The sequence below is a fragment of the Periophthalmus magnuspinnatus genome, chromosome 1, assembly GCF_009829125.3.
Source record: "Periophthalmus magnuspinnatus isolate fPerMag1 chromosome 1, fPerMag1.2.pri, whole genome shotgun sequence".
In the NCBI taxonomy this organism is placed as follows: domain Eukaryota; kingdom Metazoa; phylum Chordata; class Actinopteri; order Gobiiformes; family Gobiidae; genus Periophthalmus; species Periophthalmus magnuspinnatus.
The window spans coordinates 24,006,400-24,025,380 of NC_047126.1; the positions used below are offsets into that span (position 1 = coordinate 24,006,400).

General features: G+C 39.6%; 1 protein-coding gene across 3 annotated transcripts in view; it reads right to left on the minus strand.

Annotated features, from left to right (window-relative positions):
* Nucleotides 1-3,329: 3,329 nt before the first annotated feature.
* The window catches only part of radil (Ras association and DIL domains), a 43,562-nt gene continuing 27,910 nt past the window's right edge, over nucleotides 3,330-18,981 (minus strand). For 2 of the 3 annotated variants that reach the window (XM_033975831.2, XM_033975817.2), the window contains 7 exons: nucleotides 14,381-14,553; nucleotides 13,239-13,389; nucleotides 8,280-8,509; nucleotides 6,867-7,170; nucleotides 5,848-5,969; nucleotides 4,596-4,735; nucleotides 3,330-3,453 (listed from right to left, as the gene is read on the minus strand). In XM_033975831.2, coding sequence (XP_033831722.1) covers nucleotides 3,354-3,453; nucleotides 4,596-4,735; nucleotides 5,848-5,969; nucleotides 6,867-7,170; nucleotides 8,280-8,509; nucleotides 13,239-13,389; nucleotides 14,381-14,553 — 1,220 coding nt within the window. In that variant the 3' untranslated portion in view covers nucleotides 3,330-3,353. The remainder of the gene's footprint in view (nucleotides 3,454-4,595; nucleotides 4,736-5,847; nucleotides 5,970-6,866; nucleotides 7,171-8,279; nucleotides 8,510-13,238; nucleotides 13,390-14,380; nucleotides 14,554-18,981) is intronic. The other variant, XM_033975825.2, reaches the window with a different exon arrangement.

An 18,981-nucleotide genomic window follows, 5' to 3' on the forward strand; every position in this document is an offset into this window, starting at 1 on the left:
CATCTGTCTATATATTAAATGAATAATTCTGAAAAAGTATCATTTTATAAAATTAAAGACATGGCACTAAAAGAGAATTCCTGAAAATATAAATTGTTAAAAAAAAAAAAAAAAAACAACAACAACAAAAACTCTTCTTTGACAATATTTTCTTCTGATAAATGCTGTCTTTTGGCTATAATAATGGCAAAATGAGCTTCTCACTTAACTACTACTCAATCCTATGACAAAAACCTGTTGCAATAAACCCAAAACCCAAAATTCTTTCTAAAATATAATGTGTCTTATCGTCTTCAAAATGTGAAAAAGCAGAACTATTTCATTTTAAATGGTTTGAAGTGGTCCAAAGTGAATCCTCACTATGCATTTCGAGCGTCCTAATTATTCACCATGATGACTTTATAAGCACTTTTCACAACTTTGAGAGGCCAGAGTGGAGTTTTGCCATCACAGTAAAGCACAGCACGGTAAACAACTAGCATGCTAACAGTGAACTTCCTAATTATTGGACACTAAAACGCTTTCTACTCAAATGCAGACATTACGCAGTGGACTTATTTGGATCTCCACAGCTGCTTATATAATTTATCTGTACTGGGGCAGACAGTATGTAGTAATACTATCAGAAGAGAAATGCGTTCCTCATAATTTATTACAAAACTTGTTGAAAATTTCACACCATACTTATATATACAAAGGCCTATTTACACTCCTTAAATGCACATATACAGCAGATTTCCACAGCAAAAATCAAAACGAAACAAAATGTCACTTATTGGTAATTTGTTTAAAACTTTACATTCTTCAAATTCACAATCAGCCACAGAGCTCCACGTGTGAAGTCTCAAATCATTCGTAAAACACTGCACAACATTCAGAATAAATAAGTTAAAGGAATCACTTCAAATGGTCAAAATGTAAACAATACAGTTGCAAGATACAAAACTACAATCCATTCTTTGAAAATGTATTTAGAAATGTCACTGTTTTAGAATTTAAAGATCTTAAATTACGCATTTTTCTGTCTTTTTGGACATAGTAGCCTTGGGTTTTCACTTTGTATAACTTACAGGTGCGCTGCGTAACTTTTCTGATGGTGAGTGAAAGTCTTTGGAGAGGTGAATCTGCATGTTATTCAAAGTACTTTATTTATTTTTGCAATAAAACACCTACGATATGCAAATTTAGTGCCACATTGTAACATTCCTGGCAAACCAAGACTGTTGTGGACCTCCAGAAAAGTTAGATAGTGCACCTTTAATATTAATATAGAAAATAAGTTAAAATGAAAACAGTGTAATTACACGGTTAAAACGAATTGAAAGCAGTACATTTGGTATAATATGTGACCTTGAAGCATTTTGGTATAGTCTGTTCTTTTGTACATTCTTAATTTTGGCGCTCCAGTGACTCCAAAGTTGTAGTGCTTTTTGAAACAAGAAAAACATGTGTCTAAACATTCCACTAAGTTACATCCAGTCTTTAGTAATGTACATTGAATTGTGTCAATCAATATCCAGAACCTGTAGAAAGAGGCTGTGTGGGGCATCTGAGCAATTTCATCGTAGAGTTACAGCGCCCCCTTCTGATGCAATTTCAGAATCAAAACATTCAAGTTTTGAATAATGGAGCTCAACAGTGCTAGTCCTCCTTTAAACCCAAATGAAAAAATACTTATTTACATGGACTTTTCAAAAAATCGAATTTAAGTAAATATTTTAACTTTAGATGTGTTTGAAAAGTCCATTTACAGAACCAGCATTTTCTGTCTGTGTCAAAAAATGGTTGCAAAAAATATCACAGGGGACTGAAAAGCATCAGATTTCCACACAATCAGTGAGCATGAAACTAACCAGGATTTTCCAAGCAAACAGACTGTAGCTAATTGTTGAGCTACATATAGTGGAAGAGACCTACAACCACTTGAGGAGTCATTGCATTCTCCGCTGTTTAAGATGAGAAGTTGGTAAGGTACGCAGCAAAAAAGGATGTCCCCTCCAGGTTGTCTCAGAGAGGTTTGTATTAATCACTTATTTTAAACTGCATGACTTTTTTAATTTTATGTTTAAATATAGTTTTAGCTCACTATACTTTCAGTGTGGTCTATAAGTGACAAATGCAATATATTTTCATTATGGTCTTTTCTAAATGTGCCACCATTTTAATGCTGACATATGCAAAATTGACTTTTTTAACCATGTTATAGTTGTTTCCCTTCTCATTTACCCCCTCGAAGTTGTACTCAAGACGTCATTGTTCTAATCAACCTGCGTTTTCATCACCACCGGTACATGCCCACTGCTCTGTACTTATGTGATTCTCCAATTTTATTTTCTTAATCAGTGATTCAGCAGATTCGACGGCATCGTGTAGTTATTTTGGTACAAATGAAAAAACATCATCTCAGATTGGGCATGAGTTTTCTAACATGAAAGTCAGAGGACTTGTTTCTTTTATTAAGATGAATATTGCAATTTAGAATGTCCAAATTATAACCTAATGACCCACAGGTGTCACAGATTATAACTACACAGACACAAGCACAATGGGTTTTCTTTAAGATTTGTCTGTCCGCATATAAATCACAGAACGGTTACATTTGAGGTGTAACAACCATTATATTTGACCCATCTTTGAGTAAGTAAATATCTGGGCTGCTATTCTATTACTTCTATGTAAGCAATATTATTAAGATTTTTTACTTGAGACAAATGCTTGAAAGGGTTTTAAAGTCTTTTGGGTTTAAGCAAAATTATTTGTCTATGTTGTTGGTGTTGAATTATAAAATTAAGCTCAAATTGCTCAAGGGGTAGTTAATTTGGCTTGAAATAAGAAGGAAAATATTGACCGAATCACTCTAAACCAGATGTAGAACTAGACCTTCTTAGCTTCTTTCAAGTAAAAAACATTCATGTAATGGACTCAATTCATTTTCCTTTTTTTGCAGTTTAAGGTCAGGTCATATTGTCCTTTTTGCCTGAATTTAACCCAACCTGTCAGGAGCAGCAGACGACCGAAGTGTCCGGGGACCCACTTCTTCAGATCTTGAGCTAGTCATGGTCAGGACTACCTTAGCTGGCCGTTTTGACCTGTTGTGCATGCTTTGGGTTGATGTGGATGTAATACTTGGAGCAAACACACCCAGACACAGAAAGAAGATGCAAACTCCACACAGAAAGGCCCCGCCCTGTCCAGGTATGACACCCGGGACCTTCTCGCTGTGAGGCTTGACACTGTTGTTTGCGATGCTTCTCTGTGCTCAGTGATGACGGCTGTCAGGTGCAGTGGTGTACTATGCGTTAGTCTCCCATGGGTGCTGCTGTCCCATGGGTGCAGGGGTCTCATGGGTGCTGTCAACATGAGGATGCGCTGATCTTCTCCGACACCTCAGGGTCCGACTTGGCCACAAGGAAGCGTAGCCGTCCCCCTCCCAGCCGAATCAGGTCTACGGCACTGTGCACAAGGGAGAGAGGGATGATTAAAGTAGGACTAAAGACCTAAACTGGGCAGTACCTGTGGACTAAAGGGAGTGAGGGGGAAAAGAGGTGGGGTCTGGAGAACCAAAGTAGAGAGTGAGAGAGGAGGAGGACGGGGTCTGAACATATGAGGAACAGTGTGATTGGTCCAACAGGTATCCACACTTCAAACTGCCAGGTGTTTGCAGTTTCCAGTAGTTGGTGACATCATGAAAGACTGCCCGGATTACAGAGGCCACTGACGGCAGCACAAACTCAGATTTTGGTGTTTTTGACCAGAAAGCTGCAAGTTTACCTAGTTTGCACTAAAGTTACCATAAAATTTTCAATGTTGGCCCGATAATGATATCTGGGAAAACCCGCCGATATTCCAGATATGGATGCAGATAGAAAGCACATGGGCTAGGTTGAACAGAAAGCATTTACGTGCTTCCTGAAGAGAAACACTAGAGTCTTCAGGTGCACTAAATGTCCACAAGGGGGCGTCATAATTACAGCACCGCTGCTTCTAAAGGAGATTGCAAGTCTATTATTACTAATTGTACTTATTACTTATTGTCAAAAATATTGAAAATCAGATAGTAATTGATAAAACTAATATCAAAACTAAATACTCAATTTAGCAGGTATCAATACCAGAAAAGCTTTAGAAAAAAAAACAACTTTAGAATGATCTTGAGCTGTATCACAAGTATAAGACACAGAATAGTGTACACCCATGGACCACTATGGAAACTACCTGAATGACAGACACAGCTATAAGACCACATGGTAATATAAAAGAAAGTACTATGATTGTTGAAAATCACATTTTATTGTCTAAATAAAGACTAGTTTAAATTATTTTGGTATTGGAATTGGTATTGAGTACTGAATCCTTAGCATAAAAAATCAAGTTTGAAATTTTAGTATTGTGACAACACAAATTAATACACTTGAGGACAATAAAGAGACACTAAGCATCTGAGATGCAATTTCAAACTCAATTATTAAAAAAAAAATCTCTTCTCCGTTCAGTATAATCAAAATGCATTACTACTGTCACTACTGGACAGAGCCTCATGAGGATTGTAGTGTGTGTGCACCCCCCTCTGGCCATAGGCAGTGCAGCAGCAGTACCTCTGGTAGTCTGCTCCGATGAGGCTGGTGCCATTCACAGCCAGGATCCTGTCCCCGATCCTCAGGCGTCCGTCAGAGGCTGCGGGACCGTCTGGGATCAGGGTGCGGATGTAAATGCCTGGAGCATTCAGAGGAGTGTGCTACAGGAGAAAGTCAGAGTCAGAAAAACTATATACTCATCTATGTACTCAACAATGTGGTCTATAATTCAAGAGTTGTATTAGGGCTAGCTATAATCAAATTAGAATTTTGAATAGTTACAATGACCACAATTGTAAAGGCAGTTGGCCTGCAAACAAGTAAATATCAACTCACAAGACTACACCTGCACGGGAGTTCATCCAAAAACAACTATTTATAGAGAAAAATATACAATATATTTTTGTAAAGACTTGTGAATCATGAGTATAATCTGCCTTTTTACATATAAATACCAAAGAATATGAAATCTTCCGCCAACACACTCACTGACTTCTCCTTTCTGCTCCTAAATCTGCATAAAATGAATAGACGAGTAAGACACCATTGGCTGATTAATTGACTAAACATCTAAAGGACTACAGCTCTAATGGGGTCTTATTCTGTGTAAAAGCTGCTAACCCTGTAGTTTAGACCTCTACAAACATGTTCTGAAATACATGAGATTCTTGTAAGTTTAGCAGTTCAGATTGTAGTTAAATATTTGGGAAGGCAGTTATTACAGTAATCATTGCCCGTTGCCCACACATCACATTTTCACTCACAAGGCTGTCTATAAGGCTAATACCAAGTCCAAGTCCTACGGTAGTCCTGCTTTGTTTTAGTTCTGGATTTGACATAGGTTTCCTGGTTTATTTTATCCCAGTCCATTTTATGATCTCTGATTGGGTTCATTTTTAGGCAGGGTTTTTTATCTTGGTTTAGCCCATATTTAGGCCTGGTTTTGCCCTGATTTAGCTCTGGTTTAGCCCTAAGTCAATCCGGGTTAAGTCCTTGTTAAGCTATGATTTAGCTTTGATTTAGTTCAGTCTTAGTCCTGGTTTGGTCTTGGCTTAGTCCTTGGTTTGTTTTACCATTAACTAGAGCTATGATCAGGATTTTTCAGCAGATCACCAATTATCACACCAATTATCTGAATTTCTTCTTATAGTCCTGCTTTAGTCCTTGTTTAACCCTGATTTAATCCTCTCTTGTAGACCTGGTTTGGTCCTGACTTAGTCCTAGCTCAGCTCCAGTTTAACCTGTTCACCATACCAAACCCTGTGTGACTTACCAGGCCATCGATGAGTCCCATGCCGAGCCCGTACGGTCCCTTGTCCAGCTCCACTACAAACACCACACACAGGTCGTCAGGGACAGGGGACGCCCCGCACGAGGACACGGGGAAGGGGAAGTCTGCAGAGGACACACCACAGCACACGCTAGGGGACAGCGGGGACACACCACGGGACAGGGGTAGTACTGAGGGGGGCCTACAGGGAGCATGCTCACTATAGCACAGTGCACTACAGCAGGAGAGGGTGCTATGGGCTATGGAACAACACACTCTCTCATGCTAAAGGTATTACATATCAGAATGTGAGCATACATTCAAGTTAATGTGCTCCTAAGGAATCCAAGAAAGTGAGAAAAGAACTGAAAGCAAAGTGATGCAGTGTAAGCTCTGAATGGATTCTGGCATTCTACATTGACTTTTATACCATGTGGCTTTACAAAGGAAAATTCTACATGATGCAATGTTCAAACTGATAAAGCTGGGCTTACACTGTGTTTTTGTATGATTTTTAACACAGTCTAACTAGTGATACAAGGAGGTGAGGTACAGAGTGACCCACTGTCTTTTCATACATCACATTTAAACTCCCAAAATACAATAAAAAGCTGTTACAAATGGTCCATGCCTCTTAAGCTTATGTCTGCCTGCAGCTGCACACACTGCTCTTGGCGGCTTCAGCAGTACTTAGACCCTATGACTGAACACAAACCTGAAACATGTTTGACCTACCACTCCCCACAAATCTCAAACCTGTCTAATTTTTCTGTGATGTCATCATAATTGCAGCTTGTAACTCCCGGTACACTGCACCTCACAGAGTCATAGAGGAGAACTAATTGAAATTATTGTGAAAAAAATGTCCAAACAATTGTACAGTATAAGCCCAGCTTTGAAATGAAACATACAGAATTGACCATAGCAAACATATTTGAGAAAAACATCATGGTTCAACCTCCACTTCAGAGCTGGTTCACATGTGGAGTCTATGTGCCTTATGTCCTGTGCAGTGAGCCTACCTTCCAGCCCATTGGGGATAAGGCCGTTAGCCCTCTTGCAGTCACTCCTGGGGGGGCATCCATTGGGCTGAAGGCTGTGACCCTTGTTTGGCCCTGGGGCTCCGCCCTCGGGGTACAGGGGGGTGTGAGGCGGTGTGAGAAGGCAGGACAGCTCTGCGTTGGGAGCTTTGGGCTGGTGCAGGGTCCCGTTCCTCCTCAGACTGTGGGTGTGGTGGGACACTCTGCGCTCCTCTGAGGGATCTGCACTCCCATCATCGCCTTGCCCTCCCGAGCGAGGACTGCTGTGAGCGGGTGCCAACTCCCTCTGCACACACACACACACACACACACACACACATACAGGTTAAGGTACACTTGGGCAAAAAAACACAGTTCAATTAATCAAATTTGAAGTTCAAATCGATTTGTTTGAAAGAAAATCCATTTTTATTTTCCCCACTTTTTTGCCTTGGAAATACTAGTCATACTACAGTCACGGGGAGCAGAAAGTAGTACAGGGCCATGCAGCCCTGACTGCTTTAAAATCAGTGGCGTCAAATAAAATGTTGGGGGGGGGGCATTCAATAGTGTGTTTTATCTCATTCATAAAATATTTCGCCAATGGATTAAATATGATCAATGAATACAATCTAATTTTTTACCATTTTCTGTAGTTTGTAGAACATTTCTAATGAAGAGGGGGGGAAAACTGACAATTTTATTTTTAGGCAAAATTGCCCACTCCTAGGTACATTTTATTGTGCCTGTAGGAAAATTAGTTAACTTCAATTGACCCATCCTTCATTGCCACTGGGGCTACCTGTCAGGGTGACCACAGTGCAACAACTACGGAACCATCTCCAGATCGTGAGCTCAAGAATTCCTATCTGGAAGGTTAGCCTAATGGGCATGTTTTAGGTTGACCCTGAGAACCCCAGTCAGGGACCCTCTTAGTGTGAGGTGAGTATGCTTGCCTCTCCTGCTCTAGGAATTGTTTGTGAATGTATATGTGTACATGTGAGGGAGCAGTAACACAGGGATTATGGTCTCGTCAGCCGTGCCCACTAATGAGACAGCCTCACCACTAATCAGATTAACCTGCTTTATCCATGTCTCGCTTTGGCTGCTTGCGTTTGTGTGTGTATATGTGTGTGTCCTGGCTGGAATCGAGGGTTTTGTTCTTCATTTATGGGATTATAGGGAACTCCTCCACACAGGAACTACATTACACTATGTTTACATGCACAGAGAAATCCCAATACCCCAAACAACCAAATTCAAATTGTCTTTGCCTCATTCTACATGCAGGTCAAAGAATATGTGCAGACGGGGGCTACGAGACATTTAGATGCTTTAATAATTTTGCATATAAACATATAAACGTAGTGACTGTTTGCCTAAAAGAACCAAAAAAAACTGCACGCTGCCTCTGACCTGTACCTCGGGAGCCCAGTCATTGGTGTTTGTGCCGTTGGACTGTGTGTGTCCAGAGGGGGCACTGTTGTGTGTGTGCGTCTTGGTTCTCAGGCCCCAGAGGTAGTGCCGGATGTACAGCAGCTGTCTGTAGATGCTGTCCTCCACACAGTCACTGTCCAGGTCCACTCTGAAGCCGGAGCTCGGCAGCACGATGGGGGGATGGTTCTCGAAGCTCTCCAGGAGATCCACTGCAGGAGACATGGAAACAAGGCTTTTACTATTGATACTTTGCAGTCGATGTCATCAACATTACTTGGTGGTGTGAAGCTAACTAGAAGCACTGATGTGTCTGAAGCTGTGTTACTCAAGTTGTACTTTAATCTGAGTTTTGTTTTAACACAATCTGACCAAACAGAACAGGTGAATTCATTTTGTACTGTTGAACAAGTTCCTTTCAAATGACATTACAGTCCAGACAGTCTACCAGCGTGCAAAGGAGTGCAAAGAGGGTGCATTGTAATCTCAGTTGAAAATGCTTGCACCCTCATTTCAGACGCTTAAAACCATGACAGTTAATGGAAGCAAACAGTTTTGTTTTTTTTCCCCAGATAATCACTCTCACCTTTTTGTTGAAAATCAAACACCTAAACGAGGCCATGAACAAAATGTGTTAAATTAATTTTGTATTTTTCAGACCATTTAAAACTTATCAGACTGTGTATCAAGTATAAATAGGGCTGCACTATTATTTTCAATTGAATCACAGCTGCAATTTCGACTGTCGCAACTATCAAATCACAAATGCTGCTATTATTTTGATTATAATATCTCTAGAAATTACAAAATAATCTGTATTAGGTTTATTTACCTGACAACGTTCAAACACGTTCTAAAATGTATTGCTGAGTTTCAGATGACGTAAAAAAAAAAAAAAAAAAAACAGATCAAGAATGTCAAGCCCTTCTTCAGACATGAAGTTGTCTGAAGAAGGGCTTGACCCTGAAACATCACATTGTGATGCTATTAAAATAAAAAATTGTGAGCTCCAAACAACTGTTGTGGGGATCTGTTCTTTTTTTCTCTCTACTATTTCTGTCTTTGGACCCAGCACACAGTCATGCTACTACTACCGGTGGGTTTCAGATGACACAACATTCTACAGGCCAGTATATTTAATATAGATGGGGCAGCCACCAAATAACATTATTAAAAATGTTAGCAACTGGATAGTTCTTCACTCAAATGTTTATGCTTCTGGACTTGTTTATATGTGCAATGAATAATGAGTAATGAATCCTGAATTTGAACACAATTGCAAATCTAATCACACAATAGATTTATTTCCAAGATATTTTTTTAGGATAAGCTAACACAATATGTAAATCAGTCACAATGAGACAAATACCTTCTAATGGAATATATTTGTTTTATTTATTTATATTTTTTCCTGCATTTTTTGTAAAGGTTCTAAGCATTGACTCAGCAAAAAGCCACACAGTCCTTATTTTAACATACAAAAAGCCAGCAGGTGGCACAAGAGACACACCTGGACTGCTGAGGATGTAAGATTACATGGTTTTCTGAACTATGTATTAATGTTGTTTCCTCACCAAAAACACACCTGAAGTTGTATGTTGTTTCATTCACACTCTGTTCCCCCTTGTGATGTCATGTAGGCAATATAGGAAGTGTTTTTAAACCCCATACACCTTCACTAGAATCATTTGGATAATTTCAAATCTGGAATTGCTAATCTCTATTGAGCTAAACTTAAAAAAAAAAAAAGCTATTAACTTGAAAACTACAAGTAGATGACATCACATGGTGGAACAGAGCATTTTGAGCTTTGCAGATATAGACAGACTGATAAAACAGAATCACTCAAACGTGTGAATGAAGCAAACTCCGGGTATGTTTTTGAGAAGATAACGTAGTAACATGGCTTAAAGCTCACAATAATCAATTTTGTGTACTATAAGACCTTTAAAATAAAACGGTGAACCAAATCTAGATTGTAAAAAAATATGTGAAAATTGCTGAGGCATGTTATCCATGCTGTGTCATTTTGCTAAAATAGTGTGTCGTTTTCCCTGAAGGACCCCCATTACCCGGGGACACCCTCATATGATGTCAGTGACACCTAAAACCTATAGTTTCCCTCTCAGCCCAGCTCCTGCACCCTGTTCTACACTTACCTAGACACCACATGTGTTATTCATGAGACAAGACAGTAAGGGCTATCCTACCGACCCATCCAGGAGGTGAACATGGCCTCATATCCAATATATGACTTTAGATAGATTATCAAAGTGATCAAAACTAGGATGGTTGCCATAACAATTAAATATAAGGTAAAAAAAAAATCAAAAATCAAAATGGTGTCTATAAAAATAAACTGGATTCTCATATGCCATGCTCATTTAGGGCAAAATGCTGGACAGATCAATTCTATTAGCCAATCCTGCTGTGACTATCAAATTTGTCAGGTCCCTTTTCCAGTTGTATAGTCTGAATTTAAAGTGGGAAAAAACACCTAAACTCCTCTCACAATCACATTTCAAATAGAGCTGCTAAACCGGGCATTACCTAAAGGACTAAAGGGGACAGTGAGGGGGAAGGAGGGGCAGAGTTTGGGGGTATAACAACGGTCAACAATGTATCCACACTTCAAACTCTGCCCCTGCAGCCAGGTGTTTGTAATCAGAAACACCTGGCTTTAATCAGGCCAATCTATGTGATGTCATGTATTAGTTAAAATTGCAGTTGGTAGAACACATTTAGCTAATTTGAACTAAAGTTCCCACAAAACTAGGAATAGTAGACAATACTACCCCAGGTATGTACAGTTTAGTAGCAAAAAAAAGTTGATTTAGTTTTCAGCTCCTCTTTAAGATCTCCAGACATGTATTTTATTCATACTTTGCAGCTAATATCAACAACATTCCCCAGGAGTGTGATGCTAACTGTAGACTCTGCTCTGTCAGAAACTTTTAGACTTTAATATGACCTTTATTTTAACACAATCTGGCCAGAATGAGCTGATATAACTGGAAACACAGCAGGTGAGCTGTTAAACAAATCACACATAATTAGTCACAAGCTAGCTAAGATTAGCCCACAGCCAGTTAGTCACTCTCATTTTTTGTTGAAAATCAAACACCTACAGTGGCTTGCAAAAGTATTCATTCCCCTGGAACTTTTTCCAAATTTTGTCAAGTCACACAACCACATATTTAAATATTTTTTCATTTGCATTTTATGTGAGTACATAAGTGTGAAGTAGAAAGAAACGTATACATAATTTCCAGATTTAAAAAACCCCAAAAAAACTGAAAAGTGCAGCGTGCAAAAGTATTCAGCCCCCCTAAGTCAATACTTTGTGGAACCAACCGCCTTTTGCTACAATAACATCTGCAAGTCTTTTGGGGTATGTCTCCAGCAGCTTTGCACACCTACAGACTGAAATTTTTGCACATTCGTCCTGGCAAAACAGTTCAAACTCTGTCAGATTTGATGGAGACCATTTGTGAACTGCAGTTTTCAGATCTTGCCACAGATTCTCAATTGGATTTAGATCCGGACTGTGACTGGGCCATTCTAACACATAAATATGTTTTGCTTTAAACCAGGGGTGTCAAACACATTTTCACCGAGGGCCACATCAGCAAAATGGCTGCCCTCAAAGGGCAAGATATAAAATAAATCTAACTACTTTTTTAACTTGTTAATTAACCGTTTCTGTATTTATTACTTATTCAAGTTAGATATTGTACATGCATTTGCCTAGATGTAAAAATACATCTGTGTAACTGCGCATCTCCTAATAAAATTACATTTTAAGACCATCATACCCTTTAATTTATCCTGTGGAGGGACACATTTGGCCCACGGGCCTTGAGTTTGACACCTGTGCTTTAAACCATTCCATTGTCGCTTTGGCTTTATGTTTAGGATCCTCGTCCTGCTGAAAGGTGAACCTCCGCCCCAGTCTCAAGTCTTTCACAGACTCCAACAGGTTTTCTTCCAAGATTGCCCTGTAGTTAGCTCAGTCCATCTTTCCACTAACTCGGAACAGGGAAGCTGGTCAAACTGAAGAAAAGCACTCCCACAGTATGATGCTGCCACCACCGTGCTTGACTGTGGGGATGGTGTGTTTAGAGTGATCTGCAGAGTTAGTTTTCCTCCAGACGTAGCATTTTGCTTTTATTTTAAACTTCACCACAACTTTTTCTCTGACCTGTTTGGTGTGCTCCCCAACACTCTCTTAACAGACATCTGTGGCCTTCACAGCACGGCTGCATTTATACTAAGGCAGGATTACACACAGGTGGACTCTTTTTAGTCATTAGGTCAACATTCAATCTTTCCAAAATCATCAGGCAACTTCTAAAAGCAATTGGTTGCATTCAAGAAAAGAGGGCTGAATACTTTTGCAAGCTGTGCTTTTTTTTTTTTTTTTTTTGGAAATCTTGCAAAATATTTCCTTCCACTTGACATTTGTGTGCTATTTTGTGTTGCTCATTCACATAAAATGCTAAGAAAATGTATTTAAATTTTTGGTTGTGATGTGACAATATATAAAAAAGTTCCAGGGGGATGAATACTTTTTGCAAGCCACTATAAATGGAACCATGAAAGCTCATATTAATGACAGGCACTAAATGTGTCATTTAAATTAATTTTGTATATTTTCTTGAGTTTTTATACAATCTTAAAACTTGACAGTGTTTGCTAATGTGTATTGTGTTTCCATGGTAACTGGTGAACATTCCACTATAGAGGCACCCCCCAGCATGATATCACTGCAAAGTATCAGCTGCTTCCAATGATGTCTGCTGTAGTGTTCCTCTCCGCTGATGTATGCTTGTTTATTTAATGTTAATGTGCTTTGTCAGTATATTTTAATGTGTGGGCTAATGTGTCCCAAGTAATTTTCTTTGTGGAACAACACAGTTAGTCTAAGCCTAAATTTGTCACCTGTCCTGTAGATGTAGGCCTCATCCTCAGTGCTGGGCTGCCACAGAGGCACTGGCCCCAGCTCTGCTGTCTGCTGGTACTGGCTCAGGATGCGGTGTAGCTGGACGGGCTTCAGACTGGGGTGCTCACTGGAAAGGGCCCGCCAGCTCATCTGACACAAACAAATCACATAGAAACTCACACATCAGCATATAGAAAATAACTATAAAGCTGCATTTACTTATTTACACACTGTGAAAGGAGGAAGTAGCTATTTAAAGCAGGACTACCAGTAAGTAACTTTTAGCGATAGAGCTCCTCCTGCAGCTCCCTTACGAGAACACACTATCATGGAACAGACTCAAAAGTATTTTTTTCTTTCTTTTTTTTCCTTTTTTTTAAATAAGGCAGAAAAATCAAATGAAAAACAAATAATGTTGCCAAATATTTAAAAAAAAGAGATCTCTCAGGTGAACTCTCTGCAGGTCATGTCGGTCATATTGCAAGGCTGGTTTTCCAGAGACAGAGAGAACAGATGCTTCAAACACCCTGAAAGAACATAGTTAACCATCTTACTTAGTTCTGCTTTACATCTCGTTCCTCACTTTCACAAACCCTTTGGGAAATACATTTATATGCACGTGCATGGCTTTATAAAAATTGTCTTTACTTCAGGAAAGTGAGTCAATCCTTGTGGTGGCTACTGCTCTTACTACTGAGTTTGCAGTCGCTAAAATGGAGCTCAACATTCAACGTCAGCTGAGGTAACAGAAGTAAATTTCTCAATAGCCTTTTTCAAAACATGTCACAGTTACAAGTTTAAAGTATGATGGAGGGTAACCAACTAACTATGTGGTAACTAATGCTGCTAAAATATCCTAAAACACATTTCATTTATAAAGTTTCAAAAACAGATTTTAAATGACATTTTAGATCTTGTGGTCATCATTTACTACAAAGCTGCTTATCCCCACACAAGCTGAATTCAGAATGGGCGGTAACTGCTGAGGTGTTCAAGTAACAAAATAACACAGCTGCTACCATAGGTCAATTGGGAATTTTCAATCAATAATAAAGAGCCTGATCAACACCCAGCTTTGCATCCTTGATACAAATTTATAGATAGACCTCTTGACATTGTTGTTGTGCGCTCGTGTCTGTACCTGTGTGAGTTGCTGGGGCGCAGTTGCCACTATGGACACAGCACTGTTGAGTTTGGTGAAGAACTTATCTGCAAGGTGTCCCAGTTTGGAGCGACTGGCCCACTCCATAAGCATCCTCAGACAGGCTTGGATCTGCAGCACTTTGGACCTCTGGAACCAGCCACGCACTGGGCCTGCATGGGGCCACACATACAAGAACAATGTATAGCAACAATGTGGCAATATTTTTGTTTAAAGAGGGGTATTTTAAATGCTATATTCAGAGAAAATGTATTAATATATTTTATAAGTTTCACTTCCGTTTTTGATGATCTGAGTCTCACCTCCATTTGCTCCCTGCGTTGTCTCTCCCCCTTCACAGCGCTATCACAACACAATTGGAGTGCATCCCACTAATGAAACTACTGCACATCGCATCAGGTTTGTCAAGTTGTGTACAGTCTTGAAACATGCTATTATACATCTATAGAGAATTGTTGTGCGGGAGCATGGATGATGTAGGTTTATGGGCTGAGCATTACACAGGATCTTACTGCTAATGTTTGTCAGAGAATACAACAATAATGAAAATGTATTAGTCATTGCCTAGTTTATATTTACTCTCTAGAGGTGTTTCAAGGTTGAACTTGCATTTCATCTCATTTTGTGGTGGCAAGCAAGTATTTTAGCCACAGCTACCCTTCAGTAGACTGATGGAAGCAAGGCTGCCAATCTGCACCATCAGCCCCTTTGAACATCACCAACAATCACTCACACACCTCATTCATACTAGGCAATATGGGTGACATATTTTGCCGAAGGACACAATGAATTTCCACTGGAGCTAATCCAGCATCACTGTGGCACCTGGTATTCCTAGCAGTCTCATATCCAAGAACTAACTAGGCCCAGCTCAACATAGCATAGGGGAGCACAAATGAGAGCACAGATCCATGTGTGTGTATGATGCCACGTTCACATCCATTTTTAATGAAGCTGATATTGAACTTTCACAAACAATAGCCCAGTCCATAGTGAAGAACCCACACACAATATTGGTGTGAGATGCTTCAGGGCATCTGATGCATGTACAGAAGAGGTCCGTAATGTTTGGGGCTGATTACTATCAAAATCACAATCATCATTATTTGGATTATAAATTACATCACAATTAGACCATCATTATGTAGTTCAACAGTATGTAGTTTAGACTATGTTTCAGTATTATTTTTTTAAAAGCAGTAGATTAGACCAGAACAGAATTCTTTCAGTCTGATTAAAGTAACACTTGTGATCACAGTTAAAACATGTTTGTCAGCAGAGCTCAAGTAATGAGTTACAATGACAGGTTGCAAACCATTGTGGTGTAGCGACCGGACCACCTTGTTGACCGTTTTGGTTTAGGAAATTCTAACGATGGTGATTTACATATAAAGATGCAGTGTGTAACTTTTCTAGTGGAGGGTCTGCCACCTGTATGTCTCCATGGAGATAATAATGGTTCCATCCATTCATTTTCTTCCGCTTATCCAGGGCCGGGTCGCAGTTTAATTTGGTTTAATTTGAATATGCCACAGTATTGTGCTAGACTTATCTATCTCCATGGACACAAGCAGGTCAAGCCGTCTTGCCAAGTTATAGGATCTGTAGAGAATACGTCAGTTAAAATTTTTCTTTTTTTTCAGTTTCTTTCTTTTTTTCTTTTTTTTTAAGCAGCATCTACAATTGAGTAAATATAAGATGAATAATTTCAGTGCCATACTGTGGAACAATCCTAGCAAAGCAGTAACATCTCCATGGAGACAAGTTACATAGTACACCTCCTAAACTCCACATAGATCAAGAATTCTAACCTAGGACCTTCTGGCTGTGAGGCGAGTGTGCTAACCTACCCTGTCACTATTAGGTCACTGTGGGTCAAATCAGTCAGTCAGCTGAGAGCTCCTGAGTACTTGTATTTAAGTAAGCGCTGAGCAAAGATCCATAACGGTCCACATTTTTACCATATGTCTTCTCTCTGCTCTAGCCCCCAGTAAGAGGCTTACGTCTGGGCATAACCTAATCTATGAGAGGGTCCTCAAATGGAACAGAGCACGCCCTAGAAGCTCTAAACCAGTGTGTCATAATGCACCAACAAAACACTTACACAACACTTGTACATGTGTGAGCTGGGGGCAGGACCGGGTTAAAGGTCATGTCTTTGGGATTTTGTGCATGTCAGTATTGTGACACTAAAACTTCAAACTTGATTCTAAAACTAAGGAAAAATCTTAATATCCAATACCAATTTTGATACCACAGTGATCATACTATTTTGTCAGACAATAGTATGTAATACATGTAGTTAATCACAATCACGACTAAATTTGGGTTGGGTTGCCTAAACCTGCAGTTAGAGGACAAACACAAGGTTTTCTCATTCTCTGTACATGGACAGGTCATGCCTCATGTGAAAGCTCAGAACCTCCAAAATTAACTTACTTAGCTGCAGAGGCTGCACTAGCACTGATTAATAATTGGCTGCAGGTGCTGAGGTTTAGGTAGTGAGGATTCAGATCAGAGAGGGGCATTTTAGGTTTAAACCAAGGGAATTTCAGCATTTAAACTGGCAATCCCTGGCTCTTTATGCTGTCTGATTGGATAATTGTCTTGAGAACTAAAACAACAAATTAAAACAAGCAACTTGGCCATCATGTGCAATGTTTGTGCAATTCAAATACATCAGTATTACAACCGTATATAAAGTTCTGGCAGCAGTTCAATACAATTTATCTGTTGAATGTTCAAAAAACTATTCTAACAGCAAAAACACGACCTCAAATTACCCTTCTCTGAAAGCCCATCTATACCTGGTATAAACCCAATGTGATCTCGCAGCAAATGTCATGTGTAGCTGGGGAGCATGTATGCTTTGCTAGTAGAGCATGTGCTAGCTAGGATGCTACGTCAGCACTGCTAAACCTCACTGTGCAGTTACCATGGACACCCAGAGGGGAAGATTATCAATACCACAACCCAGACACATGCGTGCGGATGGGGTCGGGGGAGTGAGGTACACATGGAGAGCAAGGATTTCTCCTTCTCCCTGTGCCAAACATGTGATCTCCCCTGTCTACTTCCACTAATGAAGACATATGGTTGGAGTAAAAACAGTATGTGTGTGTGTAAAGTAAAGAGGGGGTGGGTGTATTTGTGTTTCTACTGTCCATGGTTTAGTCAGCTGTTTTGTGTAAAGGTCACAAATTATTCTTTATTCAGGCTTTTATATATATAGAAAAGTTGCTTTGGATAGTTCCTGCGCCTTCTGGTGGCTACAGTGGAATGAACCATGTTGACCAAAATAGCAACAAGGCATAGAGGTCATGAAGAAATTACTGTTAATCATAAATCAGTACTGTTCTTGTGGGATGAGCATTGGACAGAATCTTAACGCTAACTGTAAGGAGGGTTCAATAGGATGACATGGATGACATCTAAAACCTCTTCAGGCATATTTTTGATGAGGGAACATTATAACGTGGTAGAAAGCTAAAAAATCAACAAATAGCTGTGGGTTATTTGCTGTATTTAGATTCACATACAAATGAACAGCCTTGTAGCCCTCTAACCTTGACTTTACCCTTCCCCCCCCGTGTCTGCGTCTCACCCAAGATGGCCAGATGGATGGAAGGAGGCACAGGAGGCGCGGGGGGATGAAAGGAGGGAGGGATGAGAGGAGGGAGTGACGAGAGGAGGAGTGGGGGGTGTAGAAGGGCATCGAGGACAATGTGGAGTGTGGGTTTGTCTTAGTCAAAATGCTGACAAGGGCACCAGGATTCCAGCAGACACACATGTTGGTTTTCCATGCTCCTTGAGGACATTGGGGTTGTCAAAAGTATTGAAAATCAGATACTCATCAACACTAAAACTAGCATCAAAACTAGAAACTAATTTAAGCAGGTATTGATACTAAAAAAAGTCACATTCACAGGACAGAAGTGAACCTTTCCTGAGTAGCTTTAGAATGAAAACCACATGGTAAGTACTATGATTTAATGCTGAAAATCACATTCACAATCAATGTGGTCTCGAAATCGGTATTGAGCATCGATCAATTCCTTAGAATCGAAATTGAGTTTGAAATTTTAGTATCATGACAACACTAGAGGATATTAGATTGACTTGCATTCACTTCTAATGTTAACCTGAGGTTGTGTGATTAATAAAATTTGGATCAAGATCGAGATTCAGTAATTTCGGATTGTTTTCCTTCTGCTACCTTAAAGCAGATCTATTCTAAATCACCTTTTTTGAGCTTTTAACCATGTTATAGTTGTTTCCCTTCTCATTTACCCTCTGGAAGTTGTATTTAACATGATTCAAGCACGTTTGGGTAATCTTTATTGCGCCGATCATCCCTTGTTTTCACTGCCACCTGTATACAGCCATACCTCTGTAGTTCATTCTCCAATTTTATTTCCTAGCGTGATCTGCAGCTATCCATAGGAAAGACCATTGTGATGATGTTTATGGCAAGTCAGTGGACTTGTTTCTTTTATCAAGTTAATTAGGTTTATTAGATTTATAAGATTATAACTATATAGCTCTCTAACCACAGCCACTACAAACCTAACCTTAACCTA